The sequence below is a fragment of the Vigna radiata genome, chromosome 6 (assembly GCF_000741045.1).
Source record: "Vigna radiata var. radiata cultivar VC1973A chromosome 6, Vradiata_ver6, whole genome shotgun sequence".
Classification (NCBI taxonomy): domain Eukaryota; kingdom Viridiplantae; phylum Streptophyta; class Magnoliopsida; order Fabales; family Fabaceae; genus Vigna; species Vigna radiata.
Genome location: NC_028356.1, coordinates 1464067 through 1481032, shown reverse-complemented (window position 1 = coordinate 1481032; position 16966 = coordinate 1464067). Strand labels below are relative to the sequence as shown.

Here is a 16966-nt window from a genome sequence, read left to right as displayed (position 1 = left end):
TCTTCCATTAACCCCTTTTCTTTCAAAACCCTAAAACCTCTTCTCAGTAATGAAGTCAGCCAACATCATCTGCATCCTCCATTCAACGTCATCTCCTTCAACGACTTGGCCACCATCAATAACATTCACATCTCCTTCAAGGTCTCACCTTTCCATTTTGTTCTTCTCCGTCGTAGCCCAAGATGCTCTTTGCCTTTGAACAAGAGGATTTCTGACAGTGGCGGTGACGGCCTGCCTCGTTGATGACAACGGCCGTGCCAAATCGGAGAGGATTAAAATTGTCTGTTGGGAAAAAATGAGAAGGAGGGATGATCTGTAATTTTGTTGTTAGGTGAGTGTGTCGATTGGATTGGAGGCGGAGACAATCGAAGTGCAAATTAAGGGATTCATCATGGGAGGGACGCTCCTCCGCAAGGATTTGGACTCCGCCGTCGCGAAAGTGTCGGAAGAAACTCGAAGGATCGTTAGGGTTTCTGAATTGGGGAACTCGGGACACCGATTAGTTGATCGGGACTTTAACGTGGACGAGGTGAGGTCCGTTCCTCTTTGTTTGCTTTTATCATCGTTTTTTAATCTGCATTTGGGAAATTTCAATTGTGAAGCTTCAGTAAATTGTTGAAATACTCACATTAATCCAATCATGTATTGGTTGTTTATTAATGTTGGAATTGGAAGACTTTTTACTTTTTGTTTTGGTTGCATTTGATTTTGTTTTATGCAAGCCTGGTATTTTGAATCTTTATCTTTCATTTTCTTTTTTTTTTTGAAAATTTGATGATGGGAATTCTGGGTTTTTTAGAGCAGTTTGAAGCGAGTGCAAGCTTTGAAGAAATTCGTGGAGGAGAATCATAGACTAGCACTGGAGTTTGATAAGTTGGTAGTCCAGCTTTGGAGAATGAGTGCCCGTTGTATGATAAGGATAGGGAAACGTTGATGGAATTTGGGAAGGATGCTGATGAACAGAATATAATTTTGAGTTGAATGAAATGAACATGGAAGATTGAAGTTATCAGTTGAATGAAATGGACATGGAAGATTGAAGTTAGGGGCTGCACTTAAATTTTAGATTTTGCCCACTTTGCCCTTTCTTAAATTTGAATTCACACTTGTGTAATTCAAATTTTTATAATAAAATTCGTTTTTAATGTCACGTCAGTAAATTTAAACGGCCGTTTGTTTAATTTGACGGTAGACCTTCAATTGATTCAATTTTACAAAAATAAGAACCTAATTGAGAAGTTGAAAAAAAAGGGACCTAATTGAGATTCAGAACAAAAATAAGGACCTACCGAGACATTAAACCTAAAAAAATATATCGATAAATGAAACAAAAATATTCATTCATAATTAATATTTATTGATTCATCTTACATTATCAATAAAAGTTCATCGATAATTTATATTTTTATGCAACGATATGAAATGATAAATAATTGTTAATTCAACACTTGTACTTTAGGTTAATATTTATACAAGATAACATTTAAATTAAGTATCAAATAAATTAATTAGTATGAAAACAAGATAAGAAAATAAATTATAAGTGAGTATAAAAAATTTGTAGGTAAATAGATAAACAATGTCAATAAATTAAAGAATTTGACGGAATATTTTGAATTTTAAATGAGTTGATATAATATATCAACTCATATTTAAAATACAACCAAACGTAATTAAATATAAAAAGAATGTAAGAAGAGAAACATAATGGACAAATTTGTTATCTTCTAGTGACACAGTATTTACCACAAAAAGAAATTGGAGTGCATAGAAAAAGTAGAAGATGTTTGGATATTGTGAGAGTATTTATTAGTAATTAGGTTTAATGATTGAGAAATGAGCAATGGAAGGACTGCATAGGAAACTGCAAAACAAAACGCATGCAAATATTAGACACTCAATCGTTGTATTTTATGACAGTATTTAACACACAACAAATTACACTGCATACACAACTCCCAAACAAAACGCATGCAAATTTATATTATCACACTCTTCCTAATCTTTATTACTCTGACACTCTTTTTCATCTTCTTATTATATATTTTGAAATTATTCATAATAATAACTTTTCATATTCACCATCTTCGTTACAATATTGTTTGGATATCGGAATCCTAATAAATTAAGATAATTAGATAAAATATAATAAAGTGAATTTAAATAAAATTAAAATAAATCAAATGACAGTAATTCTTGAAAAAAAATGAAAAATAATACTATAAATATAGGTATTGGAGAAGGCCGAGAATATGTAAAGAAGAAAAATTTACAGAAATGAAAGGAGACAGAAGAGACTCTCCAAAGAAAGAGGAAAAAAATAAGGAGAAGGAAGAAGACATGTTACCTGAGTTACCTGAGGAAATTATTCTACGCATCCTTTCTTTTGTGGATGCAAAAACCGCAGTTCAAACATCAGTTTTGAACAAACGGTGTAGGTGTCTCTGGGCTTTCCTACCCGTTATTAACTTCGATGATGCATCATTCAAAAATGTTATATTTTTTGAGGATTTTGTAGACAAATTTTTGTCTTGCAGAGATACTTCCACCAATGTTTTCAATGTTAATTTTGATTGTCGCTTTGGCCTTTATAATGATTATTTCGTTGATATTATCATTGAGCATGTTACTGATACACCATCCATCACCACTACCATCGAGGTCCTTTCAATCCGTGCTATGAGTAGGATTACCAACCTTCCTACACTTTCTTTATGCACATCTCTCACTACTCTCAAACTTTCTTACATATTCACTCAGACCACAAATTTCGATATTCCTTCTCTTAAACACCTATACATCCGCTCTTGTCAATTTTGTTGTGGACTGGTAAATACTTTTGATCCAGTTAAGGGTTGTGTCAATTTGGAATCTCTGCCTCTCATCTTCTAGACTTAAATATATCGCATTTTAGACTGGATGATATGTTTATCAATGATTATAACTTTGAGCTTCAAACACCAAAGCTTCAATGTTTTAGATATACTGATTCTCGTTATTTATTTAGATTTTCCACTGAGATTAATCTTCTTTTTGTGGAGAAAATATATATTGACCTAAGTTTCTTGGATAAATATACTGGTTCCTTATATACTTTGATCGAGCTTTTTGAAATCATGCAAAGGGCAAAATCTATATCTTTGTGATCCGAAATCATTGAAGTGAGTATTTTTCTTTTGTCAAGTTATGATACTTTTACAATATCCTTATAGCACAGTAATTGAATTTCAATGTTGTCTGATGTAATTAATTTTTTTTTACGTAGGTTTTTTCTATGTTCTCTAAAGAATTAAAGGATAAATGTTCTCCTTTTACAATATCCTTTTAATTATATGGATGTAAGTTATAATAAAAGTGTTTTCTTTTTAAATACAAGAACACGGATTATTTGTTTTTTAATATTATTGTTTTTATTTTTGTTACAGGATCTAATTGGTGAAATCAATATCGTTGAAGATGTCTTTTTTGAGGATAAGTTAAACGGAATTAGATGTTGTATTTCTTTATGTTTTATGGTGAATTTGTGTTTTTCTTTATAAATAGAATAGTAGCCCGGGTAACTATTGTTATTTTACATTAATCAATTAACATTATCTAATGAGACAGATCTTCCTATCCATGCTTCTATTTGATTATTAATATTATAAGTGATCAAAATTAATTCAATTATTAAATATTTAAAAGTTGCATTGAAAAAAAAAAATATAGATGTTGTGATTGAAAGTGAAAATCAGTTGAGATACACTGAATTAAACTATTTTTTATTTTAATAAGCTAAACCAAAATGTATTTAAATATTATTAAAAAACTTTTAACTATTATACAAAAACATTGATAAAAAAAGATATATTAGTAGGTAAGATATATTTGTTTTGTTTGAAGAATATAGATATTTTCAATAACAACAAAATTTAAAAGTCAAAATGGGTTAGAACTGAAACCTGTAAATAATAAAAATTGCAACTTTGGCTTAAATTCTACCAATTTTGTTTGTGATACTATTTTAAAAAACTTTTTAAAATATTTATTTTATCTATATATAAACTCATAAATATTTTTTATATGATATGACATTTTATTTGAACTGTATCCGTATAATAATTTTATTATAGTATACAAAAAATTAAATTATTCTATCACTAAAGTTTAGTTATATACTTATGTAAATATATAATGTTAGATTATCTATAATCTTTATTTTACTTTGAAAATATACGATATATATGATGAAGATACTTTATTGATGAAGATGTCTTTTTGTGGAGAAGTTAAGGGAATTACATATTGCATTTCTCTGTGTTTACTAATGAATTTGTGTTTTTCTTTATGAATAGAATAGTAGTTCTGGTGAGTATTCCTTATTTTGTAGTCTTGATGTAAGGGATATATCCTACGTCTTCAATTTTTATCTTAAATGATAAATCTTTTTTATCTTACCTATACTTCTATGTTCTTTTATTATTTTTTTTTTTATTATTATAAACTTTTACACTAAAAAAAATATTCCAAATGAATTTATGAACTTCAATCTAAAAATAACTCCATAAATTAGATTGTTATTCAAATTAATATATAAAATTTTACTTTAATAAACGGAGATGACACTAGTACAAAAATCATATTTTATGACGTACAAAAACAAATTATGATGTACATATACTTTCCAATAAAAATACGTTTTAAAGGTTTAAAGCACACGTGCGACCATTCGCATAAGTCTTGTGTTAAAAACCTTTCCATTTTTATATAAAAAATATCAAAAATATGATTTTTTATAATACTTTTTAATAAAATATTATTTTATAACAAAATAACAATTTATATATTTATAAGTTAAATGTAAAAAAGATAACCACTAGTATAAAAATTATATTTTTGATATTTTTATATAAAAAAAGAGAAAGATTTTTAGCACAAGACCTACACGAACGGTCACAGTCACATGTGTCCTTTAAACCTTTAAAACATATTTCTATTGTAACATACAAAACTATGTACGTCATAACTTATTTTTGTACGTCATAAAAGTTGGTTTATCAATAGATACAATCAAAATTCGATCAAATTAATCTCAATCTAAAATCGGTATAATTAAAAAATTTTAATTATGTTTTAACTAAAATTTGGTTGAATCATTCCCGATTAAAAATCAACTAAATTAGACTATAATAATCACGTCCTAAACAGGCCGGTAAAAGGGAACCTTTTATTTTTTTTATACTTTAAACATTAACTTTTTGTGCACCAAAGAAAGGATACAGAATTTAATTATTGTGTGACATAACAAAACTTAAAAATTATCTATAATAAATTATCCAATAAAATTAAAAGCTATAGATAATTTTAGTTTGCATAAGGACTGTACTTGTACATGTATATAATAAATTACAATTTTATATTATCACACTCTTCCTTATCTTTATTTCTCTCACACACTCTTTTTCACCTTCTTATTATATATATATATATATATATATATATATATATATATATATATATATATATATATATTGGAATTATTTATAATAATAACTTTTCATATTCACCATCTTCGTTATTGTTTGGATATAAGAATTAACATCGGAAACCCAATAAATTAAGATAATTACTTTTTATATAACACTTAATATCATTGCTGAAAAACTAATAATTAGAAAATAAAATATAATAAAGTGAATTTAAATAAAATTAGCCTTTTGTTATTGTAGTTGCTGCTCATGTTCCTGCATCTATTTCACCTTTATCTGATGGTTAAGAGAAAACAGAAAAGATGAACATAACACACAAAGAACAGGAATAATTTGAAACGTGGTTTTGGAAGGAATACATACGTCTATCCTCACAACCTACTTCCTCCTAACCTCATAACTATGTTGTCTCCGACACTCCTGTGTTTCTAATTCAGGCACATATCTAAATAAAACTTATGTCCATTCTATAAGAACTCAGTAATAAAACTTCTGAAAGTTATCATGACACTCTCATGTAAGTATGTTCTATCACCATGCACTAGTTAAGTTGCTCTTATGGAATAAGGTTGTTGTTATCAAATACTGCAGTAGCATATTCTTTTGAGCTCTTTTGGGTGCCATGTGAGAACTATTTTTTCTTGTTGTGATGTCATTTTATGGCATATTCTTTTTAGATTCGTACTGAAATGCATATTCATGAAAAGAAATAAAATCTATATTTTGAAATCGTATTGCTGGTTCAATTAATTATACAAACTTCTATATTAGAAAATTTGGTAGACTCGTGCAATTAATCAAGATAAAAATTAGAAGATGTATTAATAACACATTGGAGGGATTATAATAAAAATCACTGTTTGTAAACTCTTACAAACTATACTAATTTGCTGAGCTAGGTAATGCTAGCTTGTGACCCAAACGGGAGCAATAAGATAATGGTATATGGTTTGTGTTTGTACTGACATGGGCTTTGAATGTAATATGAAAAATGAAAAAAGCTTTCTGCAATACCTGGTTGGACATTGATGAATGCCATTTATGATGTATGCATGGTTATCATCCCGATCTGGGTCCAAATCATAAAATCTTAATTTTAAATCTTGGAATTGATAAAATAAATTAAATTGTCTCAACCTTCGTCATCCTTGCTAGATACTAATATGTTATTCAAAATGTGTAGCTACACATTTTTTAGTCTTAGTTAATAGAAAATATAAGACTTAGTTAATAGAAAATATAAGGATATAAATCATTTGAATTTAATGAACATGTTCTAAATGTGTATCCATATAGAGGATCGATTATTTGGCTAGATAAATAATTTGATTTTCAATATCTGAGTCCTGAATTTTAAAATGATGCTCTGTAGTATTTTTAATAAATAATTATTTAATATAATTGAAAATCATCCCGATACATAATTATTTATCAATAAATGTCTGCAATTGTTTGTAGTTATGGATCAATAGTCCCAAATTAGCTAACTTTTTATAATTTTATTCTAAAAAGACAACTAAGATAAATTGAAGAAAGAAAATATTTATAAATTACCTTTTTATTAATCAATGTTAAATCAATTTGATGTGTCAGTCTAATACATAATATAAAGTTTTACATCACTTATGTAATATATTTAAACAGAAAAATGATTGAAAACAATAAATAAAACTTAAAACTATTGTTTCTTATACGGGAATGGTGAAAATTTAATAATTTTTCTAAAAAAATTTCTATTTTATATTGCTTATAATATACTGATTTTCTTTTTCTCAAGTTCCTATACTCTTTGACAATCAATATAATGCTATCAACCATGTCATTTTAGTTTTAAAGTCTTGAAGAGGTTGGTAAGATCGCTGTCCTCGTTAGATAAATTTGAAAAATCGAATATTGGAAAATTTGGCTTATTATACTTTTTCTTACTATCTTAAATATACTTATGATTGTGAATTTATGATTCTTTATCCAAGAAGACTTCTGGAATGATACATTCATATTATCCATTTCTAATGCTTATGTAACAACAGACCAGGAAATTCTTTCTCATAGTCGAGGTTTGGGGTGAGGAGGATCAGCTGCAATGACTGCAATTCTCATAGTCAATGCAGGAGCTATTTGAAATCATGCAAAAGGCAAAATCTATATCTTTGTCATCCGAAATCATTGAAGTGAGTATTTTTCTTTTGTCAAGTTATGATACTTTTACAATATCATTTTAGCACATTAATAGAATTACAATGTTGTCTGATGTGATAATTCATTTTTTTACGTAGGTTTTATCTATGTTCTCTAATGAATTAGAGGATAAATGTTCTCCTTACTAGAAGGAAATTTTTTGAGTCAATATCTGATGCATCTTCATCCAAAGCCGTCCCTCAGGATGTAAAAAAGTATTTATTTGGTGCATCTTGTTGATTTGATTTACATGGATGTGAAGGTAAGAAATACTTATAGTTTTTTTTTTAAAATATTAAAGACACATATTTCTTTTTCTGAATATTATGGTGTTTTTTTTGTTACAGGAGCAAAACCAAATATCATTTGAAGATGTCTTTTTGCGGAGAAGATAAAAGAAATTAGATGTTCTATTTCTCTATGTTTTAGAAAGAATACATGTTTTTCTTTATGAATAGAATAGTAGTCCCGGTGATTATTCCTTATTTTGTAATCTTGATGTAAGGGATATATTCTATGTTTTCAATTTCTATCTTAAATAATCTTTTTTATTTTACTATAGTTAAATGTTCTCTCGTAAGAAAAATATCTAAAACTTTTGTGAGTTTTCTTATTATAATTTCTTACATTAAAAATAATCCAAATGAATTGAAGAACTCAAATCTTAAAATAACTCCATAAATTAAATTTTCAGTCATATTAATATATAAAAAATTACTTAAATAATTGGAGTTTATGTCTTATTCAAGTCATAGTTTCGTTTTTTAGGCATAACTTGTCCTTTTCTGTTTCTTCTCAAAACAATTAAATTAAAATATAACAATATAATTAGATAATTTTAAAAATGTAAACAGAACTAATATATTCAAATTTTGTTATTGTCTAAAAAATAAGGAAAATGTTACGTTAATCATTAAAGGTTATTTCATTGGACAAAATCTTCATACTCGAACATCTATTTGATTATTAATATTATATGTGATCAAAATTGACTTCACTATATTGAATAGTTAAAAGTTATATTGAACTAAAAAATAATTGTTTCGAATTGAGTTGAAAATTAATTCAAAGAAACTCGATTGTACTGATAGCTCTAATTAAACTAATATATTTTCTAATAAATTAAACTGGACTTGAATAAAAATTAGTTAAGTAAAGAGTTAAATATATTTTTCGTCCCTTAAATATTACATGATTTTGTTTTTAGCTCCTACTCAAAATTTCAATTGCTTTTAGTCATCATAGTTTTGAAACTATTACTATTAGTCCTTAAAATTAGACGACGTTAGCTTTTATTTGATATGGCAAACGGCGAGATCACGTCTTATGCCAGTTGTCATGCCACATTAATTAATTCATTTTTCAAGTTTAAACTAACTTTGTCATCTACGACGACTCAGAAGCCTTCCATCTCTGCTCCCTCGCCCTCCAACACTGTGAATGATCTTCCTAGCCACGGTGATGGAGGCTTGGAGGGCGAAGGAGGAGATATGGGAGGCTTCTGGATCGCCGTAGATAATGAAGTTAGGTTAAACTTAAAGATGAAATAATCAACGTGGTGCTGGCAAAAGACGTGGTCTCGCCATTTGTCATATCAAACAAAAGTTAACGCCGTCCAATTTCAAGGACTAATAGTATTCGTTTCAAAACTATGAGAATTTAAAACAATCAAAGTTTCGAATATGGACTAAAACTATGAGAATTAAAAACAAACAAAGTTTCGAGTATGAACTAAAACCAAAATTGTATGATACTTAACGAAGAAAAACATATTTAACCCTATCATTAATACCTTTAGTGTTTTAATTTTTAATATATGTTTTTTTGCACATAATTTAAAAAACCAAGTCTCTTGATCCTTTTGTTTCTAATGTACTTTCAATTGGTTTTAAGTGCACATAAAGTATACGACAAAATTGAATTCCTGTCATATATTTATGAAAATATGGAAATTACTTATGAGAAATTACCCACATAATATAAAAGCTATATAGCCAACTTTTGCTTGCATAAGGACTGTACCTGTGTATAATAAGTCGATTATAGAATACGAAATTTACTTATTCTATCACTAAACTTTAATTATATACTTATGTAAATATATAGTTTTGGATATTTTTATTTTACTTAAATTTTCAATATCGTTGTTATTTAAAAATATTGATGTATTGTGTATGTACTAGTTGATATTTAAAATTCACACGGAATCGATTGTGAGATGAAACTAATAGGTGTCATCTGATTAAACTAATCATGTTAGTAATTAAGATTAATAAATTTAGATAATAATAAACAATTATTAATATCAATTAGATATATAATTGTTAAAACTTTTATAACGTATTTATTAAAATATTAATTGTTAAACTATTAAAATATCAAACTATTTTAAGTTTCAGAATATGTTTAAAATGTACATTAGGCTGTAGCACATGAGAAACAAAGAAATTTAAAATATAATTAAAATATGTTAGAGGATAAAATATAATAAAGCAAATTTAAATAAAATTAAAATAATATTAGCTCTTGAAAAAAAAAATGAAACATAATACTATAAATATAGGTATTTGAGAAGACGGAGAATATTATTAGATTTAGGGGTAAAACCGAGAATGCACCACAGCAGAATATCTTTCTTAACAAGAGACAAAGCAGAAAGATCGAGAATTCTAAAGAGAAGGGCAGAGAGAGATACTCTGCTAGGGTTTTTCACCACCGCTCACACTCATAGGAAAATCTCACAACACTCACTGGAACGACGAAGCACAGCGCAAGGAAAACAGATATACTCTCAAAAGGTACTGAATCGGAAAACTTTTTCTCGTTAGCATTTTCGGAATGAATAACAGTATTTAAATGTTTGAAATGTACCGATGCTGTTTTGTTTACTTCTAACAAATATGAAGAGAAGAAAACTTTACAGAAATGAAAGGAGACAATTTCTACGGAAGAGAGTCTTCAAAGGAAGAGAAAGAAAATAAGGTGAAAGATAAGGAGAAGGAAGAAGATATGTTCACTAAGTTACCTAAGGAAATTATTCTACACATCCTTTCTTTTTTGGATGCGAAAATTGCAGTTCAAACATCAGTTCTGAACAAACGGTTTAGGTATCTTTGGGCTGCCCTGCCCGTTATTAACTTCGATGAGGCATTATACCAAGATGCTATATCTTTCGAGGATTTTGTATATAGTTTTTTGTTTTACAGATATAATTCCACTAATGTTTTCAATGTTAATTTAAAGTGTCACAAAGACCATCTACCCATCCTACGTGATAATGCTGTGGTATATTACATCATTTACCATGTTATTGATACACCATCCATCGCCACTAACATTCAGGTACTTACAATCTTTGCTGATTGTCATGTTAATATCCTTCCTAAACTCTCTGTATGTACCTCTCTCACCACTCTCAAACTTTCTTACATGCTCAGTCTGACCAAAAATTTCGATATCCCTTCTCTTAAACACCTATACCTCTGCTGTTGTCGATTTGTGGTTGGAAGGGAAAACTCTTTTGATCAATTTAAGGGTTGTGTTAATTTGGAATCTTTACATATTGATAGATGTACATACCATAATGAAATCAATACCTTCAAAATCTCTACCCCCAACCTTCTAGACTTAAATATATCACGTTTTCTTGTGGATGGGTTTGATGAAGATTACTGTGTCTTTGAGCTTCAAACACCAAGGCTTCGATATTTTAAATATGATGGTTATCATTTATATTGTTTTTCCACTGAGATCAATCTTCTCTTTGTGGAGGAACTATATATTGATGTAGGTTGGTTGCCTAAAGATATCTGTTCCTTATATACTCTGATTGAACTATTTGAAATCATGCAAAGGGCAAAATCTATATCTTTGTCATCCAAAATTATTGATGTAAGTATTTTTCTTTTGTCAAATTATGATACTTTACAATATCATTATAGCACAAGAATTGAATTACAATGTTGTCTAATGTTATAATTTATATTTTGTAGGTTTTGTCTATGTTTCCTGATGAATTAGAGGATAAATGTTCTCCTTTCACTAGAATGCAAACTTTTGAGTTAATATGTGACTCATCTTCCTCCTCTGCCATGCCTCAGGACGTAAAAAAATATTTATTTGGTGAAGACAACTCTTCTTTCACTCCATAGACTGAGGGTTGAAAAATCTGTGTTCAAAATTGAAAAGAAAGTGGATGAGCTTATTAAGAACTATATTAACAGTGCTTCTTCAAAAGAAGAGTCTAATGATGATGAGTCAACTGAGGAGGATACTATGAAAATGTCTGAATCAGAATAGGAGTTTAAAGTCTTTGTCATGTCTGTTTTGATGGTTTTCTATTTTGAAAAAATTAAAAAAATGTAAAAGTTGGCTATTAAGCCATTTATGTTTGAATCTTTGCTTGTACTTTTGTTATGAAATTATCAATGAAATGATCTATTTTAAATTACATCCTGTGCTAAACAACTGACTGATGAACTTAAAATTAATGTATCTGTATGTATGAGTGCAAAACTGTTAAGTTCACTATCATATGTCTTTGCACACTCATACTAAATTGAAGACTCTATCATTTCACAATTGTTACAGAACATAACATGCTTACATTGATGTGAAATGGAATATGAGCTGCTGATACAGTCATAAGAGGGTTACATTGATGTGAAATGGCACATGAGCTGATATGCAGAATTTAATTCATTGCAAAAGCTGCACAATCGATTAAAACGTGTAAATGATAGAGGTGTTAATGCATTCTTATACTTTTTGTATAATTTCCACTGTTAAATCAATTTGAGTATTTTGAATGATTGCATACACAACTGTATTAGCTTCAAACTTTAGTTGCTTTACTCTGATACCTGTTTTTGAATCTGATACTTGCTTGAAATTGATTCTGAAATTGATACTTTGATTAATTCATTGTTTTTAACTCTGTTACAAAACAGTAGGGGGAGAACTTATTGAATTAGAGCTAATGTATTTGGATCTGTGAATTATGTAATGGTTATAATGGTTTTCTAAATTTATAAATTTAACTATTAACTTCTTTTTTTGTTTTTTAACTATTAAATATTTCTTCATTTCTTGTTTGAACAAATAAATAATATATTACACTAAAAATAGATTAAAAATATATGCTATATAACAGAATAAATTTAAATAAAAAGAGATGAAACTAACTGAAATGTTTTTCTTAACAAACAGGATAAGAAGAAATTAAATGAAATGAAATTTTACCCAGATTACTTTTTTGAAAAAGGTAAAATGAAACATATGATTTTAAGTATAGATATTTAGTCCTTTGCTTTGTTTAATATCGATTTTTTAAATTGAATATTCAAATTAAGATGTATGAGATATTTGTGTTAAGTCACATATAACATACTATAATTAGTATTCATGAGTGTTCTCTGTGATTTGTCAAAAAGGAAAAACAATGTTTAGAAAGTCAATTGTTAAATATATATATATATATATATATATATATATATATATATATATATATATATATATATATATATATATATAACTTAATATGTTGTATGTACATATCATTAATAACTTTAGTGTTTTAATTTTTAATATATTTTGCTTTTGCACATAATTTTAAAAACCAAGTCTCTTGATCCTTTTGTTTCTTCACAAAATGTACTTTCAGTTGGTTTTAAGTGCACATAAAGTATATGACACAATCGAATTTCTGTCATATATTTATAAAAATATGGAAATTACCTATGAGAAATTACCCACGTAATATAAAAGCTATAGCTAACTTTAGATTGCATAAGGACTGTACCTGTGTATAATAAGTTCATTATAGCATACGAAATTTACTTATTCTATCACTAAACAAAACCCATGCAAATATTAGACACTCAATCGTTGGATTTTCTGATAGTATTTATGACACAACAAATTAGAGTGCATACACTATTCCCAAACAAAACGCATGCAAATTTATATTATCACACTCTTCCTTATCTTTATTTCTCTCAAACACTCTTTTCCACCTTCTTATTATATATTTTAAAATCATTTATAATAATAACTTTTCGTATTCACCATCTTCGTTACAGTATTGCTTTGATAAGAATTACCATCGGAATGCTACTAAATTAAGATATATTTACTTTTTATATAACACTTAATTATTAGAAGATAAAATATAATAAAGTAAATTTAAATAAACTTAAAATAATAGTAATTCTTGAAAAAAAAATGAAACATAATACTATAAATATAGGTATTTGAGAAGAGGGTCAAGAAAAGTTTTCAGAAATGAAGGGAGACAATTATTACAGAAGAGAGTCTTCAAAGGAAGAGAAAGAAAATAAGGGGAAAGTTAAGAAGGAGAAGGAAGAAGATAGGTTAACTAAGTTACCTGATGAAATTATTCTACACATACTTTCTTTTGTTGATGCAAAAACCGCAGTTCAAACATCTGTTCTGAACAAACGGTATAGGTATCTCTGGGCTTCCCTGCCCGTTCTTAACTTTGTTGACTCATTTCATGGTCCTGAATTTTTTGAGGCTTTTATAAGACATTTTTTGGCTTACAGAGATACTTCCATCAATATTTTCAATGTTAATTTAAAGTGTCTATATAGCTTTGATGATGAATATTTGGTTGACTACATCGTCGTAGACTCCATCATTGAGCATATTATTGATACACCATCCGTCACCACTACCATTCAGGTACTTACAATCGATGCTGATATTTGTGTGAGTCACCTTCCTAAACTTTCTGTATGTACATCTCTAACTACTCTCAAACTTTCTAACATATTTAGTGAGATCGCAAATTTCGATATTCCATATCTTAAACACCTATACCTCTGTGATTGTCAATTTGAGTGTGAATTGGAAAACCCTTTTGATCCATTTAAGGGTTGTATCAATTTGGAATCTTTATATTTTCATGGTTGTATGTACTCTGCTGAAATCAATACCTTCAAAATCTCTACCTCCCACCTTGTAGATTTAAATCTATCAGGTTTCATTTTGAATGGTAACTTTCAAGCTGATTGTGTCTTTAAGCTTCAAACACCAAGGCTTCAATATTTTAAATATACTGGTTATTATTTATATTGTTTTTCCGCTCAGATTAATCTTCTCTTTGTGGAGAAAATATATATTGATATAGGTTCGTTGTCTAAAGATACTGATTCCTTATATACTTTGATTGAGCTATTTGAAACCATGCAAAGGGCAAAATCTATATCTTTGTCATCCCAAATCATTGAAGTAAGTATTTTTTTTTCGTTTGTCAAATTATGTTACTTTACATTGTCGTTGTATCACAAGAATTGAATTACAATTTGTTATGTTCTAGTAACAGTATTTACCACACAAGAAATTGGAGTGCATAGAAAAAGTCGAAGTTGTTTGGATATTGTGAGAGTATTTATCAGTAATTAGGTTTAATAATTGAGAGATAAGCAATGGAAGGACTGCATAGGAAACTGCCAAACAAAACGCATGCAAATATTAGACACTCAATCCTTGTATTTTGTGACAGTATTTATGACACAACAAATTAGAGTGCATACACAACTCCCAAACTAAACGCATGCAAATTTATATTATCACACTCTTTTCCTTATCTTTATAAGAATAATTTTTCATATTTCACCATCTTCGTTGCCATATTCTTTGGATAAGAATTAAAATCGGAATCCTAATAAATTAAGATAATTATTTTTTATATAACTCTTAATATGTGTCATTGCTAAAAAAAATAATAATTAGAAGATACAATATAATAAAGTGAATTTAGATAAAATTAAAATAAAACAAATGATAGTAATTCTTGAAAAAAAAATGAAAAATAATTCTATAAATATAGGTATTTGAGAAGGCCGAGAATATGAAGAGATCAAAAAATCTACAAATGAACGTAGACAATATCTACGAAAGAGACTCTTCAAAGAAACAGGAGAAAAATAAGGAGAAGGAAGAAGACATGTTAACTGAGTTACCTGAGGAAATTATTCTACACATTCTTTCTTTTGTGGATGCAAAAACCGCAGTTCAAACATCTGTTCTGAACAAGCGGTGTAGGTATCTTTGGGCTTCCCTCCCCGTTTTTAACTTCGACGACTCATCATTCCAAAATGCTATATTTTTTAAGGATTTTGTAGATGATTTTTTGTCTTGCAGAGATACTTCCACCAATGTTTTCAATGTTTATTTAGATTGTCACCATGTTGTTGTTTATAATGATGATCATGTGGTAGATTCTATCATTGAGCATGTTATTGATACACCATCTATCACCACTACCATTGAGGTACTTACAATTCTTGCTGAGTATGTTGTGAGCAAACTTCCTAAACTCTCTGTATGTTCATCTCTCACTACTCTCAAACTTTGTCAAATATTCAGTCAGACCACGAATTTCGATTTTCCTTCTCTTAAACGCCTATATCTCTGTCATTGTCAATTTGAGTGTGAATTTATCCAACACCCTTTTGATCCCTTTAATGGTTGTGTCAATTTGGAATCTTTAAATTTTGATAGCTGTGTATACTATCTTGAAATCAAGACCTTCAAAATCTCTACCCCCACCTTGTAGACTTAACTATATCACGTTTTAGAGTGGCTGGGAAATTAGAAGCTGACTGTGTCTTTGAGCTTCAAACACCAAGGCTTCAATATTTTAAATATACTGATACTCATGTTTTATATAGTTTTTTCACTGAGATTAATCTTCTCTTTGTGGAGAAAATATATATTGATTTACGTTTGTTGGCTCAAGATACTATTTCCTTACACAATTTGATAAAGCTATTCGAAATCATTGAAAGGGCAAAATCTATATCTTTGTCTTCCAGAATCATTGATGTAAGTATTTATCTTTTGTCAAATTACGATGCTGTACAATATCATTGTAGCATAATTATAGTATTACAATGTTGTCTAATGTGATGATTCATTTTTTTGTAGGTTTTATCTATGTTTTCTAATGAATTAAAGGATAAATGTTCTCCTTTCACTAGAATGCTAACTTTTGAGGTAATATGCAATCCATATTCCTCCCCTGCCATGCCTCAGGACGTAAGAAATTATTTATTTGGAGCATCTTGTTGATTTATTTTAAATGGATATGAAGGTAAGTTATTTTTAATGTTTTTCTTTTAAACATAAAAATCTCAATTGTTTCTTTTTCTGAATATTATGGTGTTAATTTTGCTTACAGATTCAAAATGAACCCATATCGTTGAAGACTTCTTTTTGCGCAGAAGAGTTAAACGGAGTTAGAACCAATATGATGGTGTTTATTTCTCTATGTTTTATAATGTATTTGTTTTTTT

The 16966-nt window shown here is 28.3% G+C and overlaps 3 protein-coding genes across 18 annotated transcripts; all 3 read left to right on the top strand.

Annotated features, from left to right (window-relative positions):
• Positions 1–2277: 2277 nt before the first annotated feature.
• LOC106763217 (F-box protein At1g60400-like) lies at positions 2278–2892 on the top strand. Its single transcript, XM_014647426.1, has one exon. It carries the CDS (start codon positions 2278–2280, stop codon positions 2890–2892), a length of 615 nt encoding a protein of 204 aa, XP_014502912.1.
• Positions 2893–10172: 7280 nt separating this feature from the next.
• On the top strand, positions 10173–12041 carry LOC106764427 (putative F-box protein At1g58310). Of its 16 annotated transcripts, XR_002668107.1 has the most exons (5): positions 10173–10444; positions 10553–10753; positions 10890–10988; positions 11418–11537; positions 11639–12041. XR_002668107.1 is itself a non-coding variant. In XM_022781822.1 (4 exons), the coding sequence occupies exons 1-4, from the start codon at positions 10259–10261 to the stop codon at positions 11795–11797; spliced, it is 564 nt and encodes a 187-aa protein (XP_022637543.1). In that variant the 5' UTR covers positions 10189–10258; the 3' UTR covers positions 11798–12041. The 16 variants fall into 16 exon arrangements, 8 of the variants coding, with proteins under 8 accessions (XP_022637545.1, XP_022637543.1, XP_022637540.1 ...); XR_002668111.1 differs by lacking the exon at positions 10553–10753 and having other exon boundaries at positions 11437–11537; XR_002668108.1 differs by lacking the exon at positions 10890–10988 and having other exon boundaries at positions 10178–10444.
• Positions 12042–13928: 1887 nt separating this feature from the next.
• Positions 13929–16227, top strand: LOC106763216 (F-box/FBD/LRR-repeat protein At5g22660-like). Its single transcript, XM_014647425.1, has 2 exons — positions 13929–14348; positions 15499–16227. Exons 1-2 carry the CDS (start codon positions 13929–13931, stop codon positions 16225–16227), a joined length of 1149 nt encoding a protein of 382 aa, XP_014502911.1.
• The last annotated feature ends 739 nt before the right edge of the window (positions 16228–16966 follow it).

Bases quoted from the DNA above. Each gene is read 5' to 3' on its own strand.
- LOC106763217 (XM_014647426.1), top strand. From the start codon at position 2,278: ATGAAAGGAGACAGAAGAGACTCTCCAAAGAAAGAGGAAAAAAATAAG.
- LOC106764427 (XM_022781818.1), top strand. From the start codon at position 10,572: ATGAAAGGAGACAATTTCTACGGAAGAGAGTCTTCAAAGGAAGAGAAA. The intron at 11,538-11,638 runs GTAAGTATTTTT...TATATTTTGTAG, and splicing joins TGTCATCCAAAATTATTGAT to GTTTTGTCTATGTTTCCTGA.
- LOC106763216 (XM_014647425.1), top strand. From the start codon at position 13,929: ATGAAGGGAGACAATTATTACAGAAGAGAGTCTTCAAAGGAAGAGAAA. The intron at 14,349-15,498 runs GTACTTACAATC...CTATAAATATAG, and splicing joins CCGTCACCACTACCATTCAG to GTATTTGAGAAGGCCGAGAA.